Source organism: Bufo gargarizans, chromosome 1 (assembly GCF_014858855.1).
Source record: "Bufo gargarizans isolate SCDJY-AF-19 chromosome 1, ASM1485885v1, whole genome shotgun sequence".
Classification (NCBI taxonomy): domain Eukaryota; kingdom Metazoa; phylum Chordata; class Amphibia; order Anura; family Bufonidae; genus Bufo; species Bufo gargarizans.
The window spans coordinates 549,622,399-549,648,680 of record NC_058080.1 but is presented as its reverse complement, the minus strand read 5'-3'; the positions used below and the strand labels follow the sequence as shown (position 1 = coordinate 549,648,680).

At 41.4% G+C, this 26,282-nt stretch overlaps 1 protein-coding gene across 15 annotated transcripts in view; it reads left to right on the top strand.

Annotated features, from left to right (window-relative positions):
- The window catches only part of FBRSL1 (fibrosin like 1), a 545,433-nt gene that overhangs the window by 356,718 nt on the left and 162,433 nt on the right, over window positions 1–26,282 (top strand). The window contains exon 1 of one of the 15 annotated variants that reach the window (XM_044275615.1): window positions 25,938–25,961. The exons of the other annotated variants lie outside the window; for them this stretch is intronic. Coding sequence (XP_044131550.1) covers window positions 25,953–25,961 — 9 coding nt within the window. The 5' untranslated portion in view covers window positions 25,938–25,952. Of the gene's footprint in view, window positions 1–25,937; window positions 25,962–26,282 lie in introns of those variants that run through there. 15 annotated transcript variants of the gene reach the window in all.

Below are 26,282 nucleotides of genomic sequence, written 5' to 3'. Positions count from 1 at the left end.
CGGATCCGATCATATTAATGCAGATGGAGGCTCCGTTCAGTACGGATCCGTCTGCATTAATAACTTAGAAAAATTTCTAAGTGCGAAAGTAGCCTGAGCGGATCCGTTCAGACTTTCAATGTAAAGTCAATGGGGGACGGATCCGCTTGAAGATTGAGCCATATGGTGTCATCTTCAAGCGGATCCGTTCCCATTGACTTACATTGTAAGTCTGGACGGATCCGCACGGCCAGGCGGACAGCTGAACGCTGCAAACAGCGTTCAGCTGTCCGCCTGGCCGTGCGGAGGCGAGCGGAGCGGAGGCTGAACGCCGCCAGACTGATGCAGTCTGAGCGGATCCGCATCCATTCAGACTGCATCAGGGCTGGACGGAAGCGTTCTGCTCCGCTCGTGAGCTCCTTCAAACGGAGCTCACGAGCGGACAGCAGAACGCTAGTGTGAAAGTAGCCTAATAAGTAAACAAACAAAAATCCTTCCCCTGTTATAATCTATTAGCATCCATTTTTATTTGACATTGATTTATAATTGAGTATGGTGGAGTCTCTGGACTCTACCATAAACCTGCATGATTGGCCAAGGGTGCAGGATTTATTTTGGAAAGCCTGCAAATTATCTCCAACTAATGCAAAGAATCCAACATGGTTTCTAATCTGTTTTTATTTTACTGACTGCAGATTTTTTTATTCTATTTTCTGGCAATGATTTTGGGGGCAACCATCTTGCCTGAGCTATAGAGATATGCTGTACAGTGGACAGGAGCCGACCTCATTGACTTCTAACGGCTCATGCACACAAACTTATTTTTGGTTCACATTCAATTCACTTTTTTTGCAGGCAGGTCAGACCAGTTCACTGCAATGGTGCCGCAAAAGATGCGGACAGCACACTCGTTAGGGGCTAGCCATTCCATTCCAAAAAATGTGGAATGCACACGACCAGTATCTGTGCAAAAACTGCAACAGCCGTGTGCATGAGCCCTAAGGGAGAGTTTTCTAGGCATGATTTTTGACCTGCTCAAAGGTCTGGAGAAAGTAGATAAGCTGTGATATTGCCTATTGTGAATGGGTGATACATACATGCCATTCTAAATCTGCCTGTAATGATAAGAAGATAACTGCAGTAAAGTGATATGTACAGACAAAGTGGCGCCAGGTATTAGGCTTAGTGGGCAGTGAGAGAACTGCAGGATTTTATGGTTTTTGTTTAAATATCGATATGTACATGGAAAATTAAAAATAACATCATTTTCTGATGACCTATTCCATTTAACTTGTACTTTTTGACCTTCTAATGTAACAGTTGGTATGGGTTTTCACCCAGAAAATGACGAGGGCTAGCATTTTCAGAGCAACAAGCTCTTAATACATGACTTCCCATTCCTGATTTGAGGAAAACCATGGCCCGTGCTGAAAAGTTATGTCTCTTAAAAAAGAAAAAGCCAAACTGCTTGCACGGTACGATGCCTCCAGATTGTCCACACTTCTCCTCCTGCTGCATTAGAAACAGGACTACTGGATAACAATCCGTGTTGTAATAATATACCACACTTTAGTCCAAGTTACAATGTATCATCTTGTTTCATTGCACATCAACAAAACAGTCCTTCGACCAGGTTAGCCTTCGCGGCTACATCCGTGACCCTATCCAGTAGTAGTTTCTCTCCTTCTCCCCCCTGTCCTGGCTGTTTTCCGGCTTCCATGGAGTGTTGTGACTAATGGAGTCTGAACACTGAGAAGATCTATGTCCAGAAGCTGAAAAAACTTGTTCTGGAAGTTTTATGCTACAGCAAGAAGTAGGCCCTGTCTGTGAGGTCCCTTAGGCTAGGGCTACACTGTGACTTTTTGTAGTACGACTGATTTTCTAACTATTGAACTACAGTACAGTCCAAATGAATGCATTCAGTTGAACGCAATCTTGTGGACTGCAGCTGTCATTTAATAGTTAAAATCATAACGTAGCAGTGTGGCCCAAGCCTGATACAGGAGAAGGAGTATTGTGGACACTCTGGAGTTACAGTGCAAGCAGAAAAGTGACTTCAGCTCCGGGTCATTGTAACAGCTACAGTCCGATGCTTGTGCAGGGACCGCTGGAGCCATAGTGGCATGCGGAAATTAAGTGGACATGTTGGAGATGAACTTGCCGTGCCTGGTGGGTTACGATGACGTTACGGTGTATAAATATTTGGACATTCCTCATTGAACTTCTTTTAGCAATGTGTGGTAAATTCTCCAGAAATTTTCATCTAAAAGATAAAAAATAATACAGTTCCTAAAGTAGTCTGGAAAAGTTAAATGGGTGTTTGAACAAGATGCTAAATTGTGATGAGAACCTAGTTTTAGTGGTCATTAGTAAAGCTGGCTATACATATTGCATTAGCGTTGGACAAACCAGACCGTTTTGCTGGGGCCAACTGACCATTTAATGTGTACGGGTGCCTCCTGACACTGCACCTATGATGTCACTAAAATACTGTGATATCGCCTTTTCTTAATTCCGCGTTATATCGCCCAACCCTAGTAGTGAATCTAATGTGTGTGGCCAGTCTAAGAAATGGCGTAATAGAATTTTCTTCATCCAGACAACCACACATCGACTTGTATTTACTAGTTTCAGGTGGAAATGATCCAGTGTAGCTCCATATTGTTTTCTCATTGTTTAGTTAATACAGTTTGGGATAAGACCCATTCCTGGTTTGCCATGTAATGTATTTTTGTAAGATTGACGAGGAGCCCCCCCAGATATCTGCTCCGTGGTAGGGCGCTCCTGCTGGCAGCCCTGCCCTGGCTGCAGACTCTTCCAGCAGCACCACTGGCTTCCCTGATTACATGTCTAAAAGTAAAATTCAATTATGGAGCGCAGGCGGGCTTTGCTGTGACACAGAGGGTTAGAAATTAATGTTAACACTGTTTCTGGTTAAGACTTTTTGTGTTCATACATAATTCATGAGGCAGTTAGCTCTTTGAATCTTGACAACACAAGAATATATTAATACAGTAGACACTGTGAAAGGTCAGCAGCGTACAGTGAAGCATCAGAGGCATCTTTTATTCATTTTCTGACACAGACTCATTAATTATTAGCGCATTTCAAGGTCTACATGGGAAATGTGCTAATGAGGAAAAAGATTATTGCATTCACAATCTGACGTTCTATTCTATAGCAGCTTAAACAAAAATCAGGTTCTCATTATCTCGCAAGTACTTTCTGAGATTATTCTCTGATTAGACCAGCCCCACACCTTCTCATGTGTACCATATGGCAAAAAGCAGAACAAAGAATGTCGCCTTGCATTTGATTTTGATCACTACTTTGATTATAATATCACTACTCACCACCGGTGGATTAGGCTCTGTTCACATGTAGTTAAAGCTGGCCATACACATAATGACCCTATAGTCACCTGTGGGATCTTTCAAACAATTCCATAAGTAAGAGAGACTGAGCTGACTTGTGCAAAGGGTCAATTGAGTGCCTGAGTTTGACTGATCCTGCCATCAACATTTAGTTCCAATTAACTAAGACTGGGTTCATAACACCGTTTATTTTTCCTTTCTTCTGATCCATCAGAAGAACAGAAAGATAGACAAGGAAACGGGTTCAGCATTTTAAGCATCTATTATGCTCAGTTTAGCATCCGTTTTAGCCATTTCCATCTAAGATTTGTTATCTTAGATGAAAAAAAGTCTTAGGTTACACCATGGAATCATGTACTATTTTTGTTCATGTCTGCAGATCCATCACGTCCATTATAGTCTATGGGTCTGTGAAAAAATACAAACGCAACATGGATGGCACCCATTTTTCATGAATTCATAAGATACATTTACATGACTGTATGTAAACAAAGATTCGCAAAATGCTGATAACGTCTGTGTGACTGTCAATGGGTCTATTTTCGGCCAAGAATTGGACATGTTCTATCTTTTGCGGAACAGATATACAGTATATCTGCATACTTTGCTTTTTTTCTTCCGTGCGGAAATTGGTATGTTGTATGCATTCTAAAAATCCCATTTGAAGCTGCCTTTGGAACAAGTCGTTCGCTGCTAGGGTCTATTTCCTTGAATCAAGATCTTTTAGACTTTACTGATGAGATGAGGGAATTATTTGCTCTGGTGGGCCCAAGGAACCCCAGTCCACAGCAAAAACCACATGTGTTACTTGTGGATTTATTGAGGATTTTCCAATCTCATCCTTGCATTGAAAAGGGTGAAATCCGCACAAAAAATTGTGCAAAAACTTGACATGTTGCGGATTTTGAAAATCCTCATGGCAGGTCAATTTCCTCCTGGAAAAAAAAAAGTGCACATGAGATTTGCCCGCTCATACATTTTGCTGGTACTGGTTCTCCCGCACTTAATTCTGCACTGAAAAACCAAGTGTAATCAGCAGCCTTTGGAAGTACCCCTACAGTAGGTTCACTTCTGTGGCAGAGGTTCCATTAGGAGTCTTTGTCACAGAAAATGCCGCTGCAGAATGAGAGAAACCGGAGAAAGCCACTTATAGTCAGTGGGGTCTGTCATATGCTGGATCTGGCAATTCCATTTTTCTTTGTTTCCCCTGTTCTGCGCACCTAGCCTTAAAAAGTCCATCAGCAGCCATGGGGCTGTTCTTCCCCTCCAGATTTAATAGTCTCCGGCATTGTCTTTGCACAGAAGTTGTTAAGCAATGCATACAAATGGAAGCCGTGAGGATGCACATATTAGTCTATAGCAGTGTTGTTACTGTAGCTCTTTTACTCCCCAGCTGTATGGGAAAATGTCATTGTTGTCCCAATACATAATAATTTATATCGCCAGGGCCTTGGTGGGATGTAAATTCCTGTTACTTTCAGCACTGCTCCCAGTTGGAAAGTTCTGGTATAAGCTTGCTTGTAGCCTGTAATGAAGGGTGGCGTACATTATAATGGAGCTAGTCTCAGCTTCCCCTACGAAGAAGAAAAAAACCCTGAGCATAATGTAACATCTCTTGGTATGTCGTGCCTTCTACAGCTGTGTATAAATTTGTTTAATGGGTCTCTAACTCACCATCAAGCTCATAAAGGCAGCCACTGTACAGGCTATTAGGCTGCAGTAACTTAATTGCTCGTTAATTGGGTAATTAGTGCTTTGTTTTGCTTTAAAGCCTAAACACTCATAAAAAGTGAATTAGCTGAGTAAACAAGAATGGGATTTTCATGATATGCAGTCCCAGATACAGTGCATAATTAATCAACCTTTTATTATGGAGCTTTCCCCTAGCCCCCCACCCCTGCTTGCTGTACTTTCATCATTGGGGTGAACACTGAATCTGAAGGAATCCCAGTACTCAAGATGCATGATATTCTGTCATTACAAGCTTTTATCTGCTCCACTTGCTTTAGTGACTTTGTTGATTAAACTTTGGGAAACATGGCTTGTGGCTATTTATTTGTACTGTAGTGTGACTTGATTGTCTTGCATGTGGGAATACAATTAGCCAACCATTTGAGTGGCTTTTACATTATGGAGTAATGAGACTTCATTTTTGGAATTAGTTTTTCTTTACCTGCCTTCAGTATCCAGTAGCCTGGGTATTAACTAGTTGCTATACTACCCCAAGTCTTGTGGTACCCCAGTCTGCTTTAGTCATAAGGGAAATTGCCATTAAAGAAGCCCTCCCACAAAAAAAAATTATTCTGTGACCTGACTCTCCACAACACAGGAAGCCAGATTCTTGATGTATTCCTATGGGAGCCTCCGTATCAGTCTCATAGAAATGAATAGAGAAGTAACTGACTTGCTGTCCTGCATCAGTTGGAGATCAGAGTGCTAGTCACATGACACAGCAGAGGATCAGAAGGGAGGTTATAACTCACAAATACAGTCGCCAGTAAGATTACCTTCACTACAGTTTACATGATGTACCTTTCTACAGGTCAGAGAGATTTTAATGCTTAAGATGCCTGTACACCTCCCAGTAGCTGTTGGCTGAACAATTGGTTGACGGGCAGCTATCTCTCCTGACTTCCCCATACATGCCTGGTTTAGCCAATCATATAGAGGTTCCCCTTACCTGGCTTGTATTAGTACCCAAACTATCTGCTGGATATGTGATAACAAAGTCTTTCATAAACCCTATGGCATTGCTCTGACCATTTTACCTCCAAAATCTAGAAACATATTCAGCTTTTAGTTTAAGCATTACCATGACAACTTATCATGCTATAATTAGCCGACAGCATGGGAATCCAGATTATTGTAATCGTCTCATGACTAGTATTTCAATCATTCATTTACCCTATTATAAATGAAACTACATTAGAGAAATGTCAGCCACACCTGCAGATATCAGTTGGAAATGTGTAGAGTAGCATCCCATCTGCCGTTGGGGAGTTGAAGGCGCCCATACACTTTTTGTAGCTGCCACCTGTTTGCCAGCCAGCTAAGAATCCATGTATATGATGGGTAAGGCTAGTTTCACGCTAGCGCTAGTGATTTTCTTTCAAACAATTCTCTGCATATTTGCTGGGATGCGACTGGATCTCTGCTAGTCTATAGTTAATGGGGCCAGACGGAGACGTTCAAGCTTCCAGCAGTGCTGAAATTTAAAGAGATCCATCAGGCTGTTCCCTGCCAGAACAGCCTGCTGGATCGCTAACGCTCGTGTGATTCTAGCCTAAAGCCTCATTCACATCTCACTCAAAAGCCGGTGGTCAGCCGGACAAAAAACTGTTGCGTGCAATGGATTTTATCCTGCCAAAACCCAGCATTTATGCTGGAATGCGGCCTATTCACCAATGGACCTTATTACAGTCAATAGAGATTCGTCAGTGAACTAGATACAGCGAAATCCGCAGGCTTTTCTCTGCCGGATCTGCTTGATGGAGATGTGAATGAGGCCTAAGTAGAGAGCTGTTAAAAGGGTTATCCCATGACTAACGTAAAAAATTAAAATCGGACCATATAATACATGACCATCTCTTTCTAACAAAGAACCAGCCCCTCACCTCACATGGAACCAGAGATCTCCACATTCATTGCTTCAATGGCTCTGCTAGATTTATATGAAGCTGACCGCTCAAGGGGAGTGTCTTTTCTGCTGCAGCTAAGGGGGCGTGTCCATTCTCCTGCAGCTCAGGAGGCGTGTCCATTCTGCTGCAGCTCTCTCCCTATCACAACTCAGGAAGCAGATGAAGGATGAAACTGAGCATGTGCTGCCGTCTGTGAGCCAAAGAAATAATAAGAAAAAAAAAACAGCAGGTGGCGCTATACAGATACATTTTATTGAATAACTCAGTGGCTATGCTAAATTTTTCATTACATGCAATTACAAAAGTATTCAGATCCAGGTACTTTTTTCTTTTTTTAAACTGTAGAATAACTTTTGTGGGACAACCCCTTTTAGACGATTGTTAATCTGATAGCTATCTAAGGCCAGTTTAAGATCCAGAGTTTTCCTAGACCCTATCTATATATTCCTATTCACATAAAAATTCTGAGAAATTGATACTTTTGTACATTGAAAACACTGCTTTACATTCAATCCTTTACCAATATTACTTCTCACGCACATGACTGCATTACTGCATGTGCCGTATGTTTACTGAAAATGATGGTATTTGATCCTGTTCTTAGAAACCAAGGTGACCATTTCATATCTTTGCTGATCTCCCAGGATGGGCTCTGTTCCCATCCTGCCTACTTTATCCGCACAATGCCGTGGTACTGCAGTGCACATAAAATTCTGTTCCTACATTTTAGTGGTCTCAAGTATAATGTCTCTTCATTCATTTCCATGTATTAGAAAGATGTCAGATAAAACCCATTCTGTCTGTTTGAATAGATCTAATTTACAGGACTAAGGTAGGTGTAAAAAGATGAGAAATGACCTTTTCAACATGACTCCAGATATTAAAATGATCTTACAATCTTATTATCATGAGAACATTTCACAAAGTATTAAGCTCAATAAATTACCTTTTCCCCAAGCTTCTAACCCACCGTCCCCGCGGGCTGGAAGAGGAGCTCGGCTGATTCATGGCCTCCTTATTTTAGCTGAATTGCTTAATTGGTATGTGTTCTACATCCCCAATTGAGTATTTGGAGCACAAATGAAGGTTAGAACCTTTGCGCTAGTTATCGACTGAAAGAAAATTGATTTGAGCTCAGGAGTGCAGCAGAAGCATGGATGTCTCCTAGGACTGAAGGTTTTTTCTTCTGTTATTAATGTGCTGAATGTGAAAATCTTCAATCTTGGTTACCTAGTGTGGTCCATTTTACTAGTATGTTGGAGATGCAGCTTGTTTGCATGAATAGCGCCAAATTGCTTCTTATCTAACCTCATAACTTATTAAAGCCTATTAAATAACCCAAAAACAGAACCTCACTCCCCAACCTACTGCAACTTGTACAAAAAAAAATCAAGGATTTATGCAAGGTAAAAAAAAAATCTCAATTTATTCAATATAAATCACATGATCATTACATGTAATGCTCAAAAGGGACAGGACATGGAGACTGAGCCACAAGGGGCTATACAATGTGGAGAATCACAATGGGGGATGATGTGACCATAAACAGCAGGGGACAACAATTAAACAGAGGCCGTGAACAAAGGTGTGGTTGCGGGTGCAAGTGCTGATCCCTAGCATTGAACAACTACCTGACTCATGTTCACAGCATCTGACCATAGGATGCTGTAAGGTGTCAATGGACGATGCAATACTACTAATAAAGATGGCATATAACAATGAACTGCAAGCTTCTTGTCCCACCCTGATCCAGCTACCAAGTTACCTACCCATGTTGCTGCTGTGGAATGGTAACACGATTCCCCCACTGCTTCAACCTCGACACGTGTTTTGCCACGTAGGCTTCGACAGGAGGTTCAATACTAGGGATCAGCACTTGCACCCGCAACCACACCTTTGTTCACGGCCTCTGTTTAATTGTTGCTCCCTGCTGTTTATGGTCAAATCATCCCCCATTGTGATTATCCACATTGTATAGCCCCTTGTGGCTCAGTCTCCATGTCCTGTCCCTTTTGAGCATTACCTGTAATGATCATGTGATTTATATTGAATAAAATGAGATTTTTTTTACCTTGCATAAATCCTTGCTCTTTTTTTGTCCAACTAACCTCATAACTTAACATCCTAAAATATAGTTACATAGGTTGAAAAAAAGACGCAGGTCTGTCAAGTCCAACCTTTTTGATCAGTTATACGTTAATTGTTACATTAATTAGAACCCTCAGTGCTATTTGCTGTTATAGTATCTGCCGTTATTACCCCTTGGGGTACGGTGCTTTTCATAGCTCCCACAAAACTTTGTATTTTTTGATTTAGAAAGGTACATGATGTAAATTGTAGTGATGGTAATCATCTTACTGGTGACAGTATTCCTCAGTTCTGTGACTGCCCCTCTGACTCTTAAGCCTCTTTCACACGAGCATGACGGATTGGCTCCGGGTGCATTCAGTGAAACTCGCACCGCTTTGTCTTTTTTTCCGCTCGGGTGAGATGCGATTTGATGCGTTTTTCACGCTCGTGATAAAAAACGGAAGGTTTACAAACAACATCTCTTAGCAATCATCAGTGAAAAACGCATCGCATCCGCACTTGCTTCCAGATGCAATGCGTTTTTCACTGAAGCCCCATTCATTTCCATGGGGCCAGGACTGCATGAAAAACGCAGAATATAGAACATGCTTAGTTTTTCACGCAACGCAGAATTGATGCGTGAAAAAAATGCTCATGTACACAGACCCATTGAAATGAATGGGTCAGGATTCAGTGCGGGTGCTATGCGTTCACGTCACGCATTGCACCCGCATGGAAAACTTACTCGTGTGTAAGGGGCCTTAAACTGACACAGCGCCTTATGTGTGGATAGAAAGTCAGTTCATCAATTAATGTCAGTCTCACAGGAATTAATAGAGAACCCGACTTCTGTCCACGTTCTTATGCCACTATTGTAAATTATGGCATACTTTTACAGCTTCTCGCTACTTTTCTGAAGTAGTGGGAAAGGGGTCGGGGCTTAGCAGGAGGGGAAGGGGCTTTCCACCACCTGCCAGATTTACTACAACTTGCACCCAAAAATGGCATAAGTTATTGCTCAAATCTATGGCAGCTCCCGGGTAATGTAGGCCTAAAGTGTAACTGTCATGTTTTCATAAAAAAATATAATAATATTTTACTATGTGTTACTGCTGCTGTAGCAGAGTTATGCATAATGTTTTAACCCCTACAATATGAGGATATTCTCAAGATGACTTCTTTGCCAGTTCTCTGAGGCCAAAACCGCCTTCCCTCACTTCCCATACACACTTGCTGTAGCCAGAAGCGTCCTGCCAGCCAATCAGATTGGATTAGGCTACTGTCACATTAGCGTTTTTTGCGTATCCGTCATGGATCTGCAAAAACGCTTCCATTACAATAATACAACCTCGTGCATCTGTCATGAACGGATCCGGTTGTATTATGTATTCTATAGCCATGACGGATCCGTTTTCTATTGTGTCAGATAAAACGGATCCATCCCCATTGACTTACATTGTGTGTCAGGACAGATCCGTCTTGCTCCGCACCATATTGCGGGGGGATGCAACCAAACAAAATGCATTTTGGTGCATTCTGTTTCGTCCAGTTCAGTTTTGTCCCCATTGACAATGAATGGGGACAAAACTGAAGCGTTTTCTTCCGCTATTGAGATCCTATGACTGGTCTCAATAGCGGAATTGAAAAACGCAGATGTGAAAGTAGCCTTACTTAGGCCTCATGCACACGACCTCTGCCTCCGTTCCGTTTTTTTTAGTTTTTTTTGCGGCTAGGATGGGGACCCATTCATTTCAATGGGTCAGCAAAAAAATGCTGATAGTTCATCCGTTTGTGTTCCGCGTCTGTTGTCCGTGTTTCCCTTCAGCAAAATAAATTGTGCATGTCCTACTTTTTTCACATTTGCGGACAAGAATAGGCATTTATTACAAGGGATCTGTGTGGGGGACCGCCCCTCTGTCCCGCTGCTTACACTAAGCTGGAGACAGACAAGCCCTAGCAACTGTCTTTTAAGAGGACATGAATGAAAGCTGGTATTATAAGGTAGTTGCAGATCTTTTGGCAATTGACAGACTAACTCTGGTATACATGCCCATCTCTAATAAACCAGCAAAAAAAAAAAAAAAAATATATATATATATATATAAACAGTTACACTTTAAGTTTCTGGTACACTGAGTTTTCCTCTTAACAAATTAGGGTAATCTCACTCCAGCGCACAGGGATCAAGACTGGGGTATGGGAACACCAGTCTTGATAAATGTGTCAGTTGGAAAGTCAACGGGGCCATCACATAGCACAGCTAAGGATCAGAAGGGAGTGGATAACTTACAAATAAAGTCACCGGTAATAAGATTACCTTCACAACAATTTACATCATCTACCTTTCTAATGAGACAGGGAGTAAAAATTTTTGTGGGAGTGCTTTTTAACCACTTACTGACCAGCCTGTAAAGAAATTGCTTGGTCATTAAAGGACTTGTGTGATGACCTATTGTCAAGGCAGGTCATCAATATCAGATCAGCGGGGTCCAACACCCGGCACCCCAGCCAATGAGCTGTTTGAAGAGGAGGAGGCACTCCATGCGAGTGCTGCTTCCTGTTCATTACACTGCCCGTCGTCTTGGAAGTTTCGGCAGTGCACTGTATTGGCAATTATTCACTCCATTCTTTTGAGTGGAGAAAGTAATTGTAATTACACTACGCCACCGCTCCAGAGGAAACAGTGCGGAGTGTAATGAACAGGAAGCAGTGCTTGCATGAAGCGCCTCCTCCTCTTCAAACAGCTGATCTGCAGGGGTGTCGATCTGATATTGATGACATATCCAGACAATAGGTCAATATATATGACAGGATATACCCCTATAATGACCAATCAATTTCTTTTTTCATCTTCACATTCCAAGAGCTATAACTTTTTTTTTCCATCAATATGGCCGTATGAGAAATGTTTTTTGCAAGACAAGTTGTAGTTTTTAATGGCACCATTTTGGGATAAACATAATTTACTGATTAACTTAACTTTTATTAATTATTTTTGGGGGATGGGAAAAGTAGCTAAATTGCAAAACTATTTTTTTAGCATAAATAACAGGAATATTGTATTCTTTGTTCAGTGCAATTACAGCTATACCAAGTACATACTTTTTCTTTTTAAGTTTTAATACTTTTGCACAATAAAACCGCTTTAAAAAGAAAAAAAAAGACTTTTGCATCGTATGATCCATAACTTTTTTATTTTTCGTTCTACGGAACTGTGCTAGGGCTTGATTTTTAGGCCGACTTGTAGTTTTCATTGGTATCATTTTGGGGCACATAATACTTTTTTATTGATTTTTGTCCCGTTTTTATGTTTTGTTTTTATGGCAAATGAGCAAAAAAAAAACTATTATGGCAATTTTTTAAATTTATTTTTTACAATTTACTAGTCCCACAAGGGGACTTTGACTTGCGATCTTCTGACCGCTTCTATAATACATTGTACTGCTTATGCCTTATGTATGGCCTTTCTATTAAAGGGTTTCTACCACTTGCTTTGCACCCATTTCGTTTTCAGACACTAGCGATCCGCTAGTGTCTGATGTACAATACAAGCTAAGTATTATCTTATTCTGTTCAGCCGTTTTGTTTAAAAAAGCACTTTTATATTTATGCAAATGAGCCTCTAGGTGCTATGTGGGTGTCTTTCCAGCACCTAGAGGCTCCGTCTACCTTCCTAAACTGCCGCCCAGCTCGTCGCTCCAGAACGCCCATCTCCTAGTGAATTCGATCCTCCCCCTGCTTCTGGCGTCTGAAATCTCGCGCCTGCGCCATCCGTCTCTGCATTCGGCGCAGGGAGCGGTCAGACATTTCCACTGCGCCGAATGCCGCCGAATGCAGAGACGGACGGCGCAGGCGCGAGATTTCAGACGCCAGAAGCAGGGGGAGGATCGAATTCACTAGGAGATGGGCGGTCTGGAGCGACGAGCTGGGCGGCAGTTTAGGAAGGTAGACGGAGCCTCTAGGTGCTGGAAAGACACCCACATAGCACCTAGAGGCTCATTTGCATAAATATAAAAGTGCTTTTTTAAACAAAACGGCTGAACAGAATAAGATAATACTTAGCTTGTATTGTACATCAGACACTAGCGGATCGCTAGTGTCTGAAAACGAAATGGGTGCAAAGCAAGTGGTAGAAACCCATGTAGATTCTAGAGATCACTACAGGTTACTTAAAGCGATTTTGCTCTCAGTTGACTTCTTTTTGCTGTTCTGTTTTATAGCCTGATAATAATCGTCTTGACACTGTTAATGTTTATAGCCCTTACATGCCTTACACAGCTACCTGGCACCATTACAGTATTACTTCCTTCAGCTACATGGCACCATTACAGTATTACTTTATTTTTTATTAGAAAATGGCTTCTGTGTTCATTTCCCTCAGAACTTTGCCTGATGTTGGCATTACTCAACTCTCCAAACAGATACCCATGAAATAGATCTTTTATCTTAGTGAATGTTTATCTTATGTGAATGATTATAAACTTTGGTTATATATATATTTTTTTTACACTATAGTCTTTGTATACCATTTTTTTTTTTTTTTTTATTCTTCTGTTTTCATAGGAATTAATCAAAAACAATGTATTGCTGCTGAACAGTGCAAGTTTTCTTCCAAACTGTGCGCTTATTAGGTCAAGTTCCTGGCACACAAAAAAATCTTGTCAGGTGCCAATGCTGGAGTGCAAAGCTAGTCAATACAACTCTCTTTACAGAAGCAATTGACCGTAAAGTAAAAGCATCTTGTTTTTATAACCTGTGAAAAGATGACTTGGAGTCATCAGCATGGGACGTTACAGCTGCTGGATTAAGAAAGCTTTTGGTTTCGTCCTTACTTTTATTTATTTTTTATTTTTTTATTCTCTTGACTTACTGCCATCCATAACCTTAAAAGTAAGGTTGCCAGGCATAATACATCTAAAAACCCCACAGTTTTCCTCAGAAATGAAAGATGTACCGGATTAGAATATGTCTGTGTGTTGTAGCTCTCTTCCATTGAGGGTGAATCTGGCACACAACCTGTGGATAGATGTGGTGTTATATTTTTGGACGCAGCCATGTTTCACTAATCCTGTAAATCCCCTCAACTTTTATAACATCAGACAGGTATGAAGTGAATAGTCATATTCAGTAATAGCAGTCTTTTAATTTAATAGAAATACACAGCTGTGGCTGTTCATTGCATATAGTTAATTAGTTATACATAGTAATACATAGAGGTAAATTTATCATCCCACTACACCTGGATTTTGTGACATATTACAAAACAGTTTTATGACATTTTAAATGCCATCGTGGCCTAGATAAAGTCATGGTTGGCTTTTTTATGCCACTCTCACCTTTCCGAAAAGGAGGGCTCATGTTGTATTATGATTTATACTACAAACTGGCTTCAATGATGACTGAAACCTAGGCCAGGTATGAGCTGACATATATTTCAGTCTGGTGCACGGACTGCCGGATTTGGCATTTAATTTATGACTAGGTCAGTATCTCATCATAAATTATAGGGGTGGTCCAAGAATTATGAAAATGGCTGCCAGAAACCTGTCCTGGAATAGGAGCAGGACGGTTGCTTCCACTTGTAGAGCTGCCTAGGACGGTGAGGGAACATGGCCTCACTACCCTGCATATGATATGACAGAAAAATACACCAATATGTAGTATATGCAAGTGCCAAAGAGTAGTGTGTAGTGAATGGAGGCAAACACTCCTGCTCACATTCTAATACAGGTTACTGGTGGGCATTTTAAATAATTCTCGGAGCACCCCTTTTAAAGGGAATGTGTCACTTGAAAATGACCAATTGCTTAAATCGCATTTTTATGTTTAACATATTTTTAAATAATTTTTTATGTTTAAAATTTTCCACGGTACTGTCTATATTTAAACAAAAGACATTAAATCCTGCAGTTTTCACACTGGCCACTAAGCCTAATAAATAGGTGCCACTTCTGTACCGATCACTTAACTGCTGTTATACAGCATTGTAAACCTGCCTATAATGAGGATGAGATATCACCTCTGTGTATAGACGAGACAGGTGGGTGATTGGCAAAGCTTATCTCTTCTTCCCTTGTACAATGACCTCTGCACAGGTCACAGGGCATGCCTGGAAAACTTTCCTATAGAAGTCAATAGGGTCCGTTCCTGACCATTGTCTCTATGGCCCATGGGGCCATAAAGCAATTTTTAAATGTTTTGTAAATGCTGTTCAGAACAGCTCAGCTAAGATGGCCGCCCCCATAATCACGTTCATGAAATGGAATTTAAAAAAAATCTGCAATCAGAAAATAAAATCAATTTAATAAAAATGGATATGTGCTACTATCTGGTTTTAACTGGCAGATAAAATATTTTTGGTGACACATTTCCTTTAAATCCATCAGGATGGACGCAGAACACACTGGTCTTGATAAATCGGGGCCATAGTTTCTATAGTATGTATTTACATAAATGTTAACCGCATATAGTTTAGGCTACTTTCACACTGGCATTTTGTCTTTCCGTTTGTGAGATCCATTCAAGGCTCTCAGAAGCGGTCCAAAACAGATCAGTCTGCATTCGAATGCATTCTGAATGGAAAAGGATCCGCTCAGAATGCATCAGTTTGCCTCCAATCAGTCTCCATTCCGCTCTGGAGGCGGACACCAAAATGCTGCTTGCAGTGTTTTGGTGTCCGTCTGACGAAACTGAGCCAAACGGATCCGTTCTGACACACAATGTAAGTCAATGGGGATGGATCCATTTTCTATGACGCAATCTGGCATAATAGAAAACGGATCCGTCCTCCATTGACTTTCAATGGTGTTCAAGACGAATCCGTCTTGGCTATGTAAAAGATAATACAAACGGATCCTATCTGAATGGATCCGTCTGTGCAGATCCATTGCGGATCCGCACCAAACGCGAGTGTGAAAGTAGCCTTAGCGGATTTGACACTATATAGCCATGTATTTGCAATGAACTAATAATACAGATGAGGCATTCACATCAGCACCACAGTTTATTGAATCACTCAAAAATATTCCTTCATGTCATTCAAGAGCCTTATGAGATTGAAATCATCCATATAAATGGCAGTTGTCCAAGCTGGTGCAGCAATTCTTTCACAAAAGCAGGGGAGTGCCGAGAATATCTCAGGTGTGTTTGTCAGGTAGGCCAGAAATAAAAGACCACTGCATCTGTCAGTCAAAACTATTTCCACATATCTTTTCCACATAATCTGTGCTATAGAGTAGGTTTACAGGCTCAATTTATCTAATACGACGATACCTTAGTCTGTTATGAAGACCTCTGTTCTGCTTTTCTTATATACCCTTCCATAAAGGATTTGATTGCACTGTTTGACTAGGTGTGCTTGCAACTCATCAGATTTGTGGGAACCTGTGGGATACATAGGACTAAAATCTGGATAATCCAAATGGCTGCATTAAACGCTTTAGGAGTCTAGGCTTTCAGAAGCACAAGATATAGCTTACTGCAAGTACTCTAAAGCTTACTTTACAACCCTCTCTGCAGTTTCTTGTGGGGAACAATTTATGGTATGTATGGGGAGGAGTGATCGTTAATGCCGTTGCTCATCCCCATACAAAATCATTGTTTGCCAGCAAACAATGATTTAGGTGACTGCACTAACAATCCCTTTACACCATGAACGAGTATTTTGCTTATTTGTCGGGTCATCAGCAGCACCTTTACACTGGCAGAATACCGCTAACGAGTGTTAGTACGAATGCCTGTTTGCGATAATCTGCTCGACCTATGGGCAGTGTAAGACCTGACATGTAAGCGAGTTCAATGCGATAAACTCGCAGCATGTGTACCATTCTTATCTGCTGTGTAGGCTTTACTCCTGGTTTTGGGTCACAATTCCTGATGGAAACCACTGATCAAACACTGACCGAACGCTGCCTGCATTAAAGCGTCCTTGCGTTCCGTTTTTTTACTCAGTTTTTTTTAAAGCCAAAATCAGGTGTGGATCATAATTACAGAGAATGTATTAAGGCCAGATAATACTTCTCTTATTTTTTTAATCCTCTCTTGATTTTGGCCAAACAACTGCATTAAACATAAACAGTTGGCAGTACCCTTAGGGTATAACCGCACAACATGTTTGTGATGTGGGCGCGCTGCATAAGCCACAATGTGCTCTAATTAAACTAGTTAGAACTACATAGCTCATATGTTCACAGGGTGCTCAACTGCAGTATGTCTGCATCTCAACCGTGTCATGACTGAGGTGTGGTCATACCCTTAGGCCTCTTTCACACGGGCGTTGCGGGAAAATCTGCGGGTGCGTTGCGGGAACATGCACGATTTTTCAGCGCGAGTGCAAAGCATTGTAATGCGTTTTGTACTTGCGTGTGAAAAATCGCGCATCTTTGGTACCCAAACTTCTTCACAGAAGTTCGGGCTTGGGATCGGTGTTCTGTAGATTGTATTATTTTCCCTTATAACATGGTTATAAGGGAAAATAATAGCATTCTGAATATAGAATGCATAGTACAATAGCGCTGGAGGGGTTAAGAAAAAAAATAATAATAATTTAACTCACCTTAGTCTACTTGATCGCGAAGCCGGCATCTCCTTCTGTCTTCATCTTAGCTGTGTGGAGGAACAGGACCTGTGGTGACGTCACTCCGGTCATCACATGACCCATCACATGATCTTTTACTATGGTAATGGATCATGTGATGAACAGAGTGACGTCACCACAGGTCCTGTTCCTCCACACAGCTAAGATGAAGACAGGAGGAGATGCCGGCTTCATGATCAAGTGGACTAAGGTGAGTTAAAAAAAAAAAAATCTTTTTTTTTTAACCCCTCCAGCGCTATTTTTCTATGCATTCTGTATTCAGAATGCTATTATTTTCCCTTATAACCATGTTATAATGGAAAATAATAATGATCCGGTCTCCATCCCGATCGTCTCCTAGCAACCGTGCGTGAAAATCGCACCGCATCCGCACTTGCTTGCGGATGCTTGCGATTTTCACGCAACCCCATTAATTTTTTATGGGGCCTGCGTTATGTGAAAAACGCACAAAATAGAGCATGCTGCGATTTTCACGCAACGCATAAGTGATGCATGAAAATCACCGCTCATGTGAACAGCCCCATAGAAATTAATGGGTCGGGATTCAGTGCGGGTGCAATGCGTTCAACTCGCGCATCCGCGCAGAATACTCGCCCGTGTGAAAGGGGCCTTAGGCCTTGGCTACACTGTGACTTTTTGTAGTGCTATTGATTGATTTATCTTTGGAGCCACAGCTGCAGCCCATAGGGATACATTAGGCTGTATACAATCTTGTCGACTGCGCCGTCACTCAGCAGGTAAAATCAGTCAGTAGAGCTGCAAAAAGTTGCACCGTAGCCCAGGCCTTATATGGACAATCGCAGATGGCTTTGTGGAGGTGGGTTTTAATATGTGAAATATTTTTAAATGTTTTAAACATTTTTACATGACAACATATTGGAGAAACATAAACGGGGTACAGAAGAACGAGAACTTCGCTTCTCTTTACTGAAGTAAAGATTTCCTAGTTATCCACTCTAAATAGTTTTGAGAACTTTGAATGTGTTTCTCGAGGATTTACTGTACCTTTACTATTCTGTTCTTTTTCTTTTTTTTTTCTCTTGCCATCTCCCCTCCCCTTGGCCATTATCTGATTTTGCTTGGAAGACATGTTATGTCTATAGTAATCATCACTTTCATGAAACACTGCGGTAATAGAGAAATTCTCTTCTTTATTGACCTTTGTAGCACGCTGCTTATACCGATCAATACAGAGGCGAGCAGTGGGAAGCACTGCAACATTAGCCGTTCAGGCAGTAAACAACCCGTAGAGCTTACACGCCTCGCGCTCTGCATGCTCCTGCTACAATCAGTTTGGCAACGCTCATCCTGCCTAACAAATAGCGCTGTAACCCCTGCTCTGCTAGAGGACTCTCACCAGAGTCTGTGCCATAGACTTGAGGGGGTCTTTCTTCTGAAAATGGATAAATGTAAACGTATGAAGACCAGGGCAATGGGTGATGTACTTGTTGCTTATGATGATATTTTGAAAGGGATATTTCACAGCTCCTGAGTAAAGTCTTATTTATTACTTGTGCTTGCACTTTAGGCTCTATGGAGATCTCATCACAACAATCCCCAGTCTAGACTTTTCATGCTGCGTTATCATGAATTTCTCATTCTTCTGTTTTGACTGGAGTTACCTAGAATTAATCAGCATTTTACCAGAATTCTCAATGTGATTTCCTAGCAGCTACCTGGAATCGTGTTCACTAGGGATATTATTTACAGCAATGGAAAATGAAAGCTTGTATCATTGGTTTATAAATTCAAATGAACATGCGTGCTCAGCATGATTACTCTCATTTAAGGCTTGTATGAGGGGGAGGCTAAAGGGCATCTGTCAGCAGATTTGTACCTATGAAGCTGGCTGGCCTTTTACATGTGTGCTTGACTGCTAAAGGCATCTGTGTTGGTCCCATGTTCAGATATGAAAAATGAAGTTTGAATTTTTGCAAATGTTCCTGTATTGAGCAACGGGGGCGTTGCTGTTACACCTACAGGATCTGCTTTCTCTGCAACGGCCGCGTCTTCAGCACTATGATTGACAGGGCCAGGCATGATGATATTTTCGCTGCCTCAACCAGTCAATCAAAGTAATCAAAAAAAAGTCATGCATATCCAAAGTGGTAGCTATAAAATCGCCCTCGCACAACTTTGTAAACAGAGGTATAAAAAAAATAATATAGGTGTCAGAATATGGCGATGCAAAGGATTTTTTTATTTTTTTAAGATTTGTATTTGCTTAGGCTACTTTCACACTAGCGTTCGGGCGGATCCGTTCAGAACGGATCCGCCCATAATAATGCAGACGGAGGCTCCGTTCAGTACGGATCCGTCTGCATTATTTTAGCAAAAAAAAGCTAAGTGTGGAAATAGCCTGGGACGGATCCGTCCAGACTTTCAATGTAAAGTCAATGGGGGACGGATCCGCTTGAAGATTGAGCCACATTGTGGCATCTTCAAACGGATCCGTCCCCATTGACTTACATTGTAAGTCTGGACGGATCCGCACGCCTCCGCACGGCCAGGCGGACACCCGAACGCTGCAAGCAGCGTTCAGCTGTCCGCCTGTCCGTGCGGAGGCGAGCGGAGCGGAGGCTGAACGCCACCAGACTGATGCAGTCTGAGCGGATCCGCTCCATTCAGACTGCATCAGGGGTGGACGGCTGCGTTCGGGTCCGCTCGTGAGCTCCTTCAAACGGAGCTCACGAACGGAATACCGAACGCTAGTGTGAAAGCAGCCTTAAAACTAGTAAACAACTAAAATTATATGAATGCTGTAATCATACCACAAAGTGAATGCTGTAAAAACGAAACATGTAAAACAATGAAGAAGTTGCTTTTTTTTCCCAGTTCCATACCATAAATTTTTTTCATATTCTCCATACAATATATGGAATATTAAACTGCCATTAGAAAGTACAGCTTGTTCAGCAAAAAAGGAAGCAATGTAATCATGGGGATCTTAGAGTTGCCATGGCACCCGGGGGCCTAGCAAAGGCCCCCAGGCCTTCTTTAACTGTATGTCTATTACACTGTGCCACAGACACAGCCTAACAGACAGCCTGTCACTGGTACAGTGATAGGCTGTAATGCATTGATATACAATGTATACCAGTGCATTATAAAAGCCATGTCTGTCAGTGAGTAAAAAAAAAAAAACTATTAATAAAGTTTTAAAAAAGTGGCTTTTTTAAACAGGTAAAAAAAAAAAACAATGCAAACATCTACTGTATTGCTGTGTACTCCACAACCCTTATATTAAAGATATCGTTATTTAAACCACCCCATGAGTAAAAAAAATAATAGATTTGTCTTTCCGATTGTCTCCCAAAAATAATTGCATTTCAATCAATAAGTCCCATGTATCCCACAGTGGTAAATAAAAACCTAATTTTGCCGCACAAAAAGCAAGCCCGTATAAGGCTACGCTGGCAGAAATATGGCTGTTAGAATGTGTCAATATAAAAATAGTTTTTACATGATGTGTGCTATTGTGCAAAAAACTAAATAAAAGTAACATGCTAGTTATGCCACACAGTGAACATCGACAAATTTAATGTACAAAAAACGATGGCAGAACTTTTTTTTTTTTAAACCATTATCGCCCCCGCAGCTCTACTTAGAGGTGTATATGAGCTCAGACACTGCTATACCATGCCTAAGTTGTCTCGAAGGCTCGCTAAGTAAAATCATTGCTTTTATTTTTAGCTATTAAAAGGTATCAGACCTACAAGACTCTCAGGCTCTTTCACACTTGGGCTATTTATTTCCGTTGTTCTGCCCTGTTATAGGACATAGCTAAACATATTACATTGACTATAATGGGGTCTGGTTTCCATTCCAGAGTCCTCTTTCTTTGGAAGACTTTTCTCTCTGGTGTTTTTGACAGAGTCTGTGATGAAGACCCCCGAGCAGCGCATTCAGTGCAGAGATGAAGAAACTATCTGGCTATGTTCCATTTTACATCTTTAACAAAGGAGAGATTAAACATACATCGATTGCTATGTGTTTCTAATCTGGTTCCTGATAACTCAGTTCAAGTTTTACATGGAGCTACAGTAAGAACTCTGAAATTAAAGGGAGGTTCCCTCTTTATATACTTGTCATAAATAGGGATGAGCAAATCGACTTCGGATGAAACATCCGAAGTCTATTCGCATCAAACTTTGTTTCAACACTATACGGAGCAAGCGCTCCGTACAGTATTAAAATGTATTGGCTCCGATGAGCCAAACTTATTACTTTGCAAAGTCTCGCGAGACTTCGCATAATAACTTCAGAAATTGATTTAGACCTCATGCAGACGACCCTGGTGTGTTTTGCGGTCCGCAAATCGCGGATCTGCAAAACACAGATGGCGTCCGTGCGCGTTCCACAATTTTCGGAATGGCACAGACAGCCAGACTTCAATATAAATGCCTAAGCGCGGACAAGAATAGGACATGTTATTTTTTTTTTTGCGGGGCCACGGAACGGAGCAACAGATGCGAACAGCACACGGAGTCCTGTCCGCACCTTTTGCGGCCCCATTGAAGTGAATGGGTCCGCATCCGAGCCGCCAAAACAGCTCGGCGGCTCGGATGCAGACCAAAACAATGGCTGTGTGTATGAGGCCTTATACTGTGTAAAAAAAAAAAAAAAAAAAAAAAAAAAAAAAAAAAAAACATTTCCCAAACTCTGATTCAGTTCCAAGGTACCACTTGGAACAGAACCCGAGTCCAGGAAATGTTTTTTTACAGTATAAATCAATTTCTGAAGTAGTTATGCGATGTCTCGGCTCATCTGAGCCAATACATTCTAATACTGTACGGAGCGCTATTGAAACTAAGTTTTATGCGAATCGACTTCGGATTCGGGTCCCACCTCTGGGACCTACATCTATCTCCAAAACAGGAGTCTCGTGTGGGAATAGCTCCTTTAAAGCTATTACCTTGCATTATTGGCCCATAGGGACAGTCCTAGCACCTGTTCATGTTTTAGAATAAACTTCATAATGACTTTACTCTGTTATCCTACTACTGCAGCAATAGATATGTAGACAGCTCCATCTGATTGATGAGAAATGCTTTGTAGGACTAATATTCCTACAACAGATATGCTCAATACTCTGATAAGATCTGGTGAAGGCATCATTACTGCATTTCAGAGATGAATGTATTATGTAACTTAGACCTCATAGCTGATGACAGATATCTACTGGCTGTTATGTAAAAGATTTGTGAAGGGCTGACTTTGTGGAAGTGCAGTTAATAAGTGGCTTCAAATAGGTTTTCCAGTTAGAACCCCCCCCCCCCCCCCCCCCCTTCTCAGGGTCCAGTTGGAGGGCACATAGATATGAGAATTACCCCTACTGCAATCCACTGGTGATGGGACAACCCCTTTACAAGCCATTAACGTTTTATAAGCATCCACACAAAATGTCATATTCCACTGGTGAGCTGTAGAACTCTGTACAGTAGTTGGTATAACATTGTATTTGTGCCTTCCCTTTAAAAGGGCCGGATTTCATATTTACTGGCTGAATGTCTGCTAAATAGTGATGAGTGCTTGGACCATGGATTAGCACTAAAGTTCGTTCACATGATGTACTATTTTGCAAAGCCTCAATTTTAGTTCTAAGATAGTGTTACTGAGATGTTAAGTATGTACTATGATGTTTTATGTATACAGCAGACTCCCTGAAACAAGCTATTGTGGGATCATTGTGTCCTCTGCAGAACAAATATTTCCCATTATTAAATCTAGTTTCGCTTGGAGCCATTTGGCTGACAGTTTTCCCTTAGTGAGCATTTGAAATGTCCTCTCTTAAGTCTGCTTTCACTTCCCGTTTCACCTTGTCTGTACAGTTCCCTTAGGCCCTTTATGGATAATCATAAATTCCGACGAGAACTTTTCAATTCTTTTTATCCTTGCTTAATATCCTGCTCTGTTACCGTTCTCCAGGGAACTTCTCTGGAGACCTATTTCAGGCTGATTACAAGGTACTGCATACTGCGAGGAACCGCATAGCAGGAAATACCATTAAATCAGCACACCTGTAAATCATATTAAAGCCATAGCATGAGCGGAATAGAAAATTAGCATATTGTTGTGGACAATGCAGAGATCAGTTGAGGACACTATTGAGTTTTGCTTAGTTTGAAAGTGATGTAGCATTCACCAGTACTGGAAAAGAAAGGAGCCGTCCCATTGATATGAATGGAAAGGGGTAGTTGTAACTACACCTGCTCAACTCTGCGGTTGCGATGGTTAGCAGGTAAACAATGAAGACAGCTGATCCTCAGGAAAGGTCATCAATTTCTGATCGGCGGGTGGGGGGGCAACTCTCGGCACCCCCGCAGATCTGATATTGATGACCTGTCCTGAGAATAAGTCATCAATATAAAGGGGTAAGGGGAGTGAGAACTACACATTTACATAAGCATTAGGGTACTTGCACATGTTGCGGATTAAGCTGGGATTCTTGTGCAGAAAAACTGTAGCATAATAAAGTACCAGTAAAGTGTATGAGATTGAATAAATCTTTTTTCTTTTTACGTGAAGAAATCCACAGCATGTCAGTTCTTTGTACGGGTCTTTTGTGTGGATTTCACCCCTTTTCAGTGCTGGCTTGAGATTTGCTGCAGAACTGCGTCATGACTGCACCAAAAACTGCTAGTAACACATGCTATTTTTGGTGCTGAAACACATAGAAACTCACACAAAAAGTAATGCGCAATTCCTGTACGACAGCCCCCACCAACGTGCAGGTAGTCTGATCAACCCTATTAACCTGCATATTGCCTGGTAGAGTTGATATTTTCTTTTCTCTTGCAGCGCTGCGGAGATGTCATTTCTTTTAGACCTTATTTTGAATGAATGCCTACATATTGGACATGGCACATTAGCAAAATCTTGTATTCCTAGGTGAATGCATGATTTTTCTAAATGACTGGATATAGCGCATTAAGGGCTCAGGCACACAACTGTTGTTTGGGTCCGCATCTGAGCCGCCTTTCTGTGCTCTGTTACGCGGCCCCGCAACAAAAATAGAACATGTCCTTTTCTTGTTCTTTTTGTGGACAAGAAAATGGGCATTTCTTTAATGGGCTGTCTGTTCCACAAATTGAAACGCACACGGCCAGCATGTGTGTTTTGCGGATCCACAATCTTGATTACTAAAGAATCCGTTAGGAGTGTACTGAGCGCCAAGGGATGTAGCAGTGCTCCAAGAGCTGCAAACTGCCTAATTTACATACAGAATGGAAAGCCATCCGTTCAGTATGCATCAGGATGTCTTCCATTACGTCCCTTGTACGGTATTTGACAAAATTCCGGAACACTACCGCACTTGCTTAATTTCCGGAAATTGCCGCATCGCCGGATCTGGTTTTCCGGTCTGCTCATGCGCAGTTCTTTCTAGCTTTGAAAAAATTTCAGACGGGATCCGTTATTCCGGATAATACCGCAAAGACGGATCCGGTATTTCAATGAATAAGTCTTAATGGATCCGGGAAAAAAAGATTTTCAGATCTGGCAGATGTGAACGCTAGTGTGAAAGTACCTTAAGCCTTTTTTAAAGCCGTCAACTGTTCCTGCTGTGACCACCTCCTGAGGTAGACTATTCCAACATGGTTTGCAGTGTCCATCACATGAATTTCCCCACATATACCTCTGTCGGATGTCACTACTTAGGCATGTAGCAGTATATGTGCCTGTAGGCTCCTATTATATAAATAAAAAAAATACACAATTGTTTGAAATTGAAGTGTCTGTACAAAATCAAGAGCAGCAGAATAATATATAGTGTAGTATTCTGTCCAGACAGAAGTGGAAAAGGCACCCTCTTGGCCTCTGTCAGATAAAAGGGAGCCTATAGGTACAACTGACCGATGCTTTGGGAGCCTGGTCCAAATTGACACTGCAAAATGCAGTATGGAACCAGCTTTTATATACGGTAGGCTCATCTGATGAAAGTCTACAAAGTGTCTTTTTCTTTATAGAAATGTGTCTGTGGCGTTGAGGTGAACTGTTGGTGAATGAGTAAGAATATCCATTCTCTGTCTACTATGTGAGATGCCTGATCTTCCTCATTTTACTGAGAAATGGTTAATGTCACCTCGGTCACAGCAGAACCGCATACTAGTCAGACTGAAAGTGATTGAGGAGGGCAGAATGATTCCGTTTGCGAGGAAGTCGGTCAAATAATACACTGTGTAAGCTTGCATTATGCAGCATTATGCTCAATATGGTGCCAGTTTGGGCACTGATTGTAGGACCATCTGACCTTTGGATATTGTGAAAGCTTGGTGAATAACGCCTGTGCAGGGCATGGCTGAGGTAAGTCAGTGGCAGCTCTGGTCACCAATATAGTACATTACACTCTTAACCTAGTGCAATAAGATAGATATGTCCTTCAAATAAAATAATAATAAGGAAAAAAAATCTGGAAAAAACCTTAATGTAACAGTCTGTAAGATGAACACGTATGCCTTTTTAAGTGTGATGATTTTCTTGTGTCTACTTAATGCCTTATTTGTTTGCTGACCCTATGTGCATTCTTTTATGTGACTGTGTTACTTGTCGCTTACTCAGTTATGTTGAACCATGTAAAACCCGTTGTCTGTGCTTTTCTATGTTTTGTACTTGAAATGAAACGGT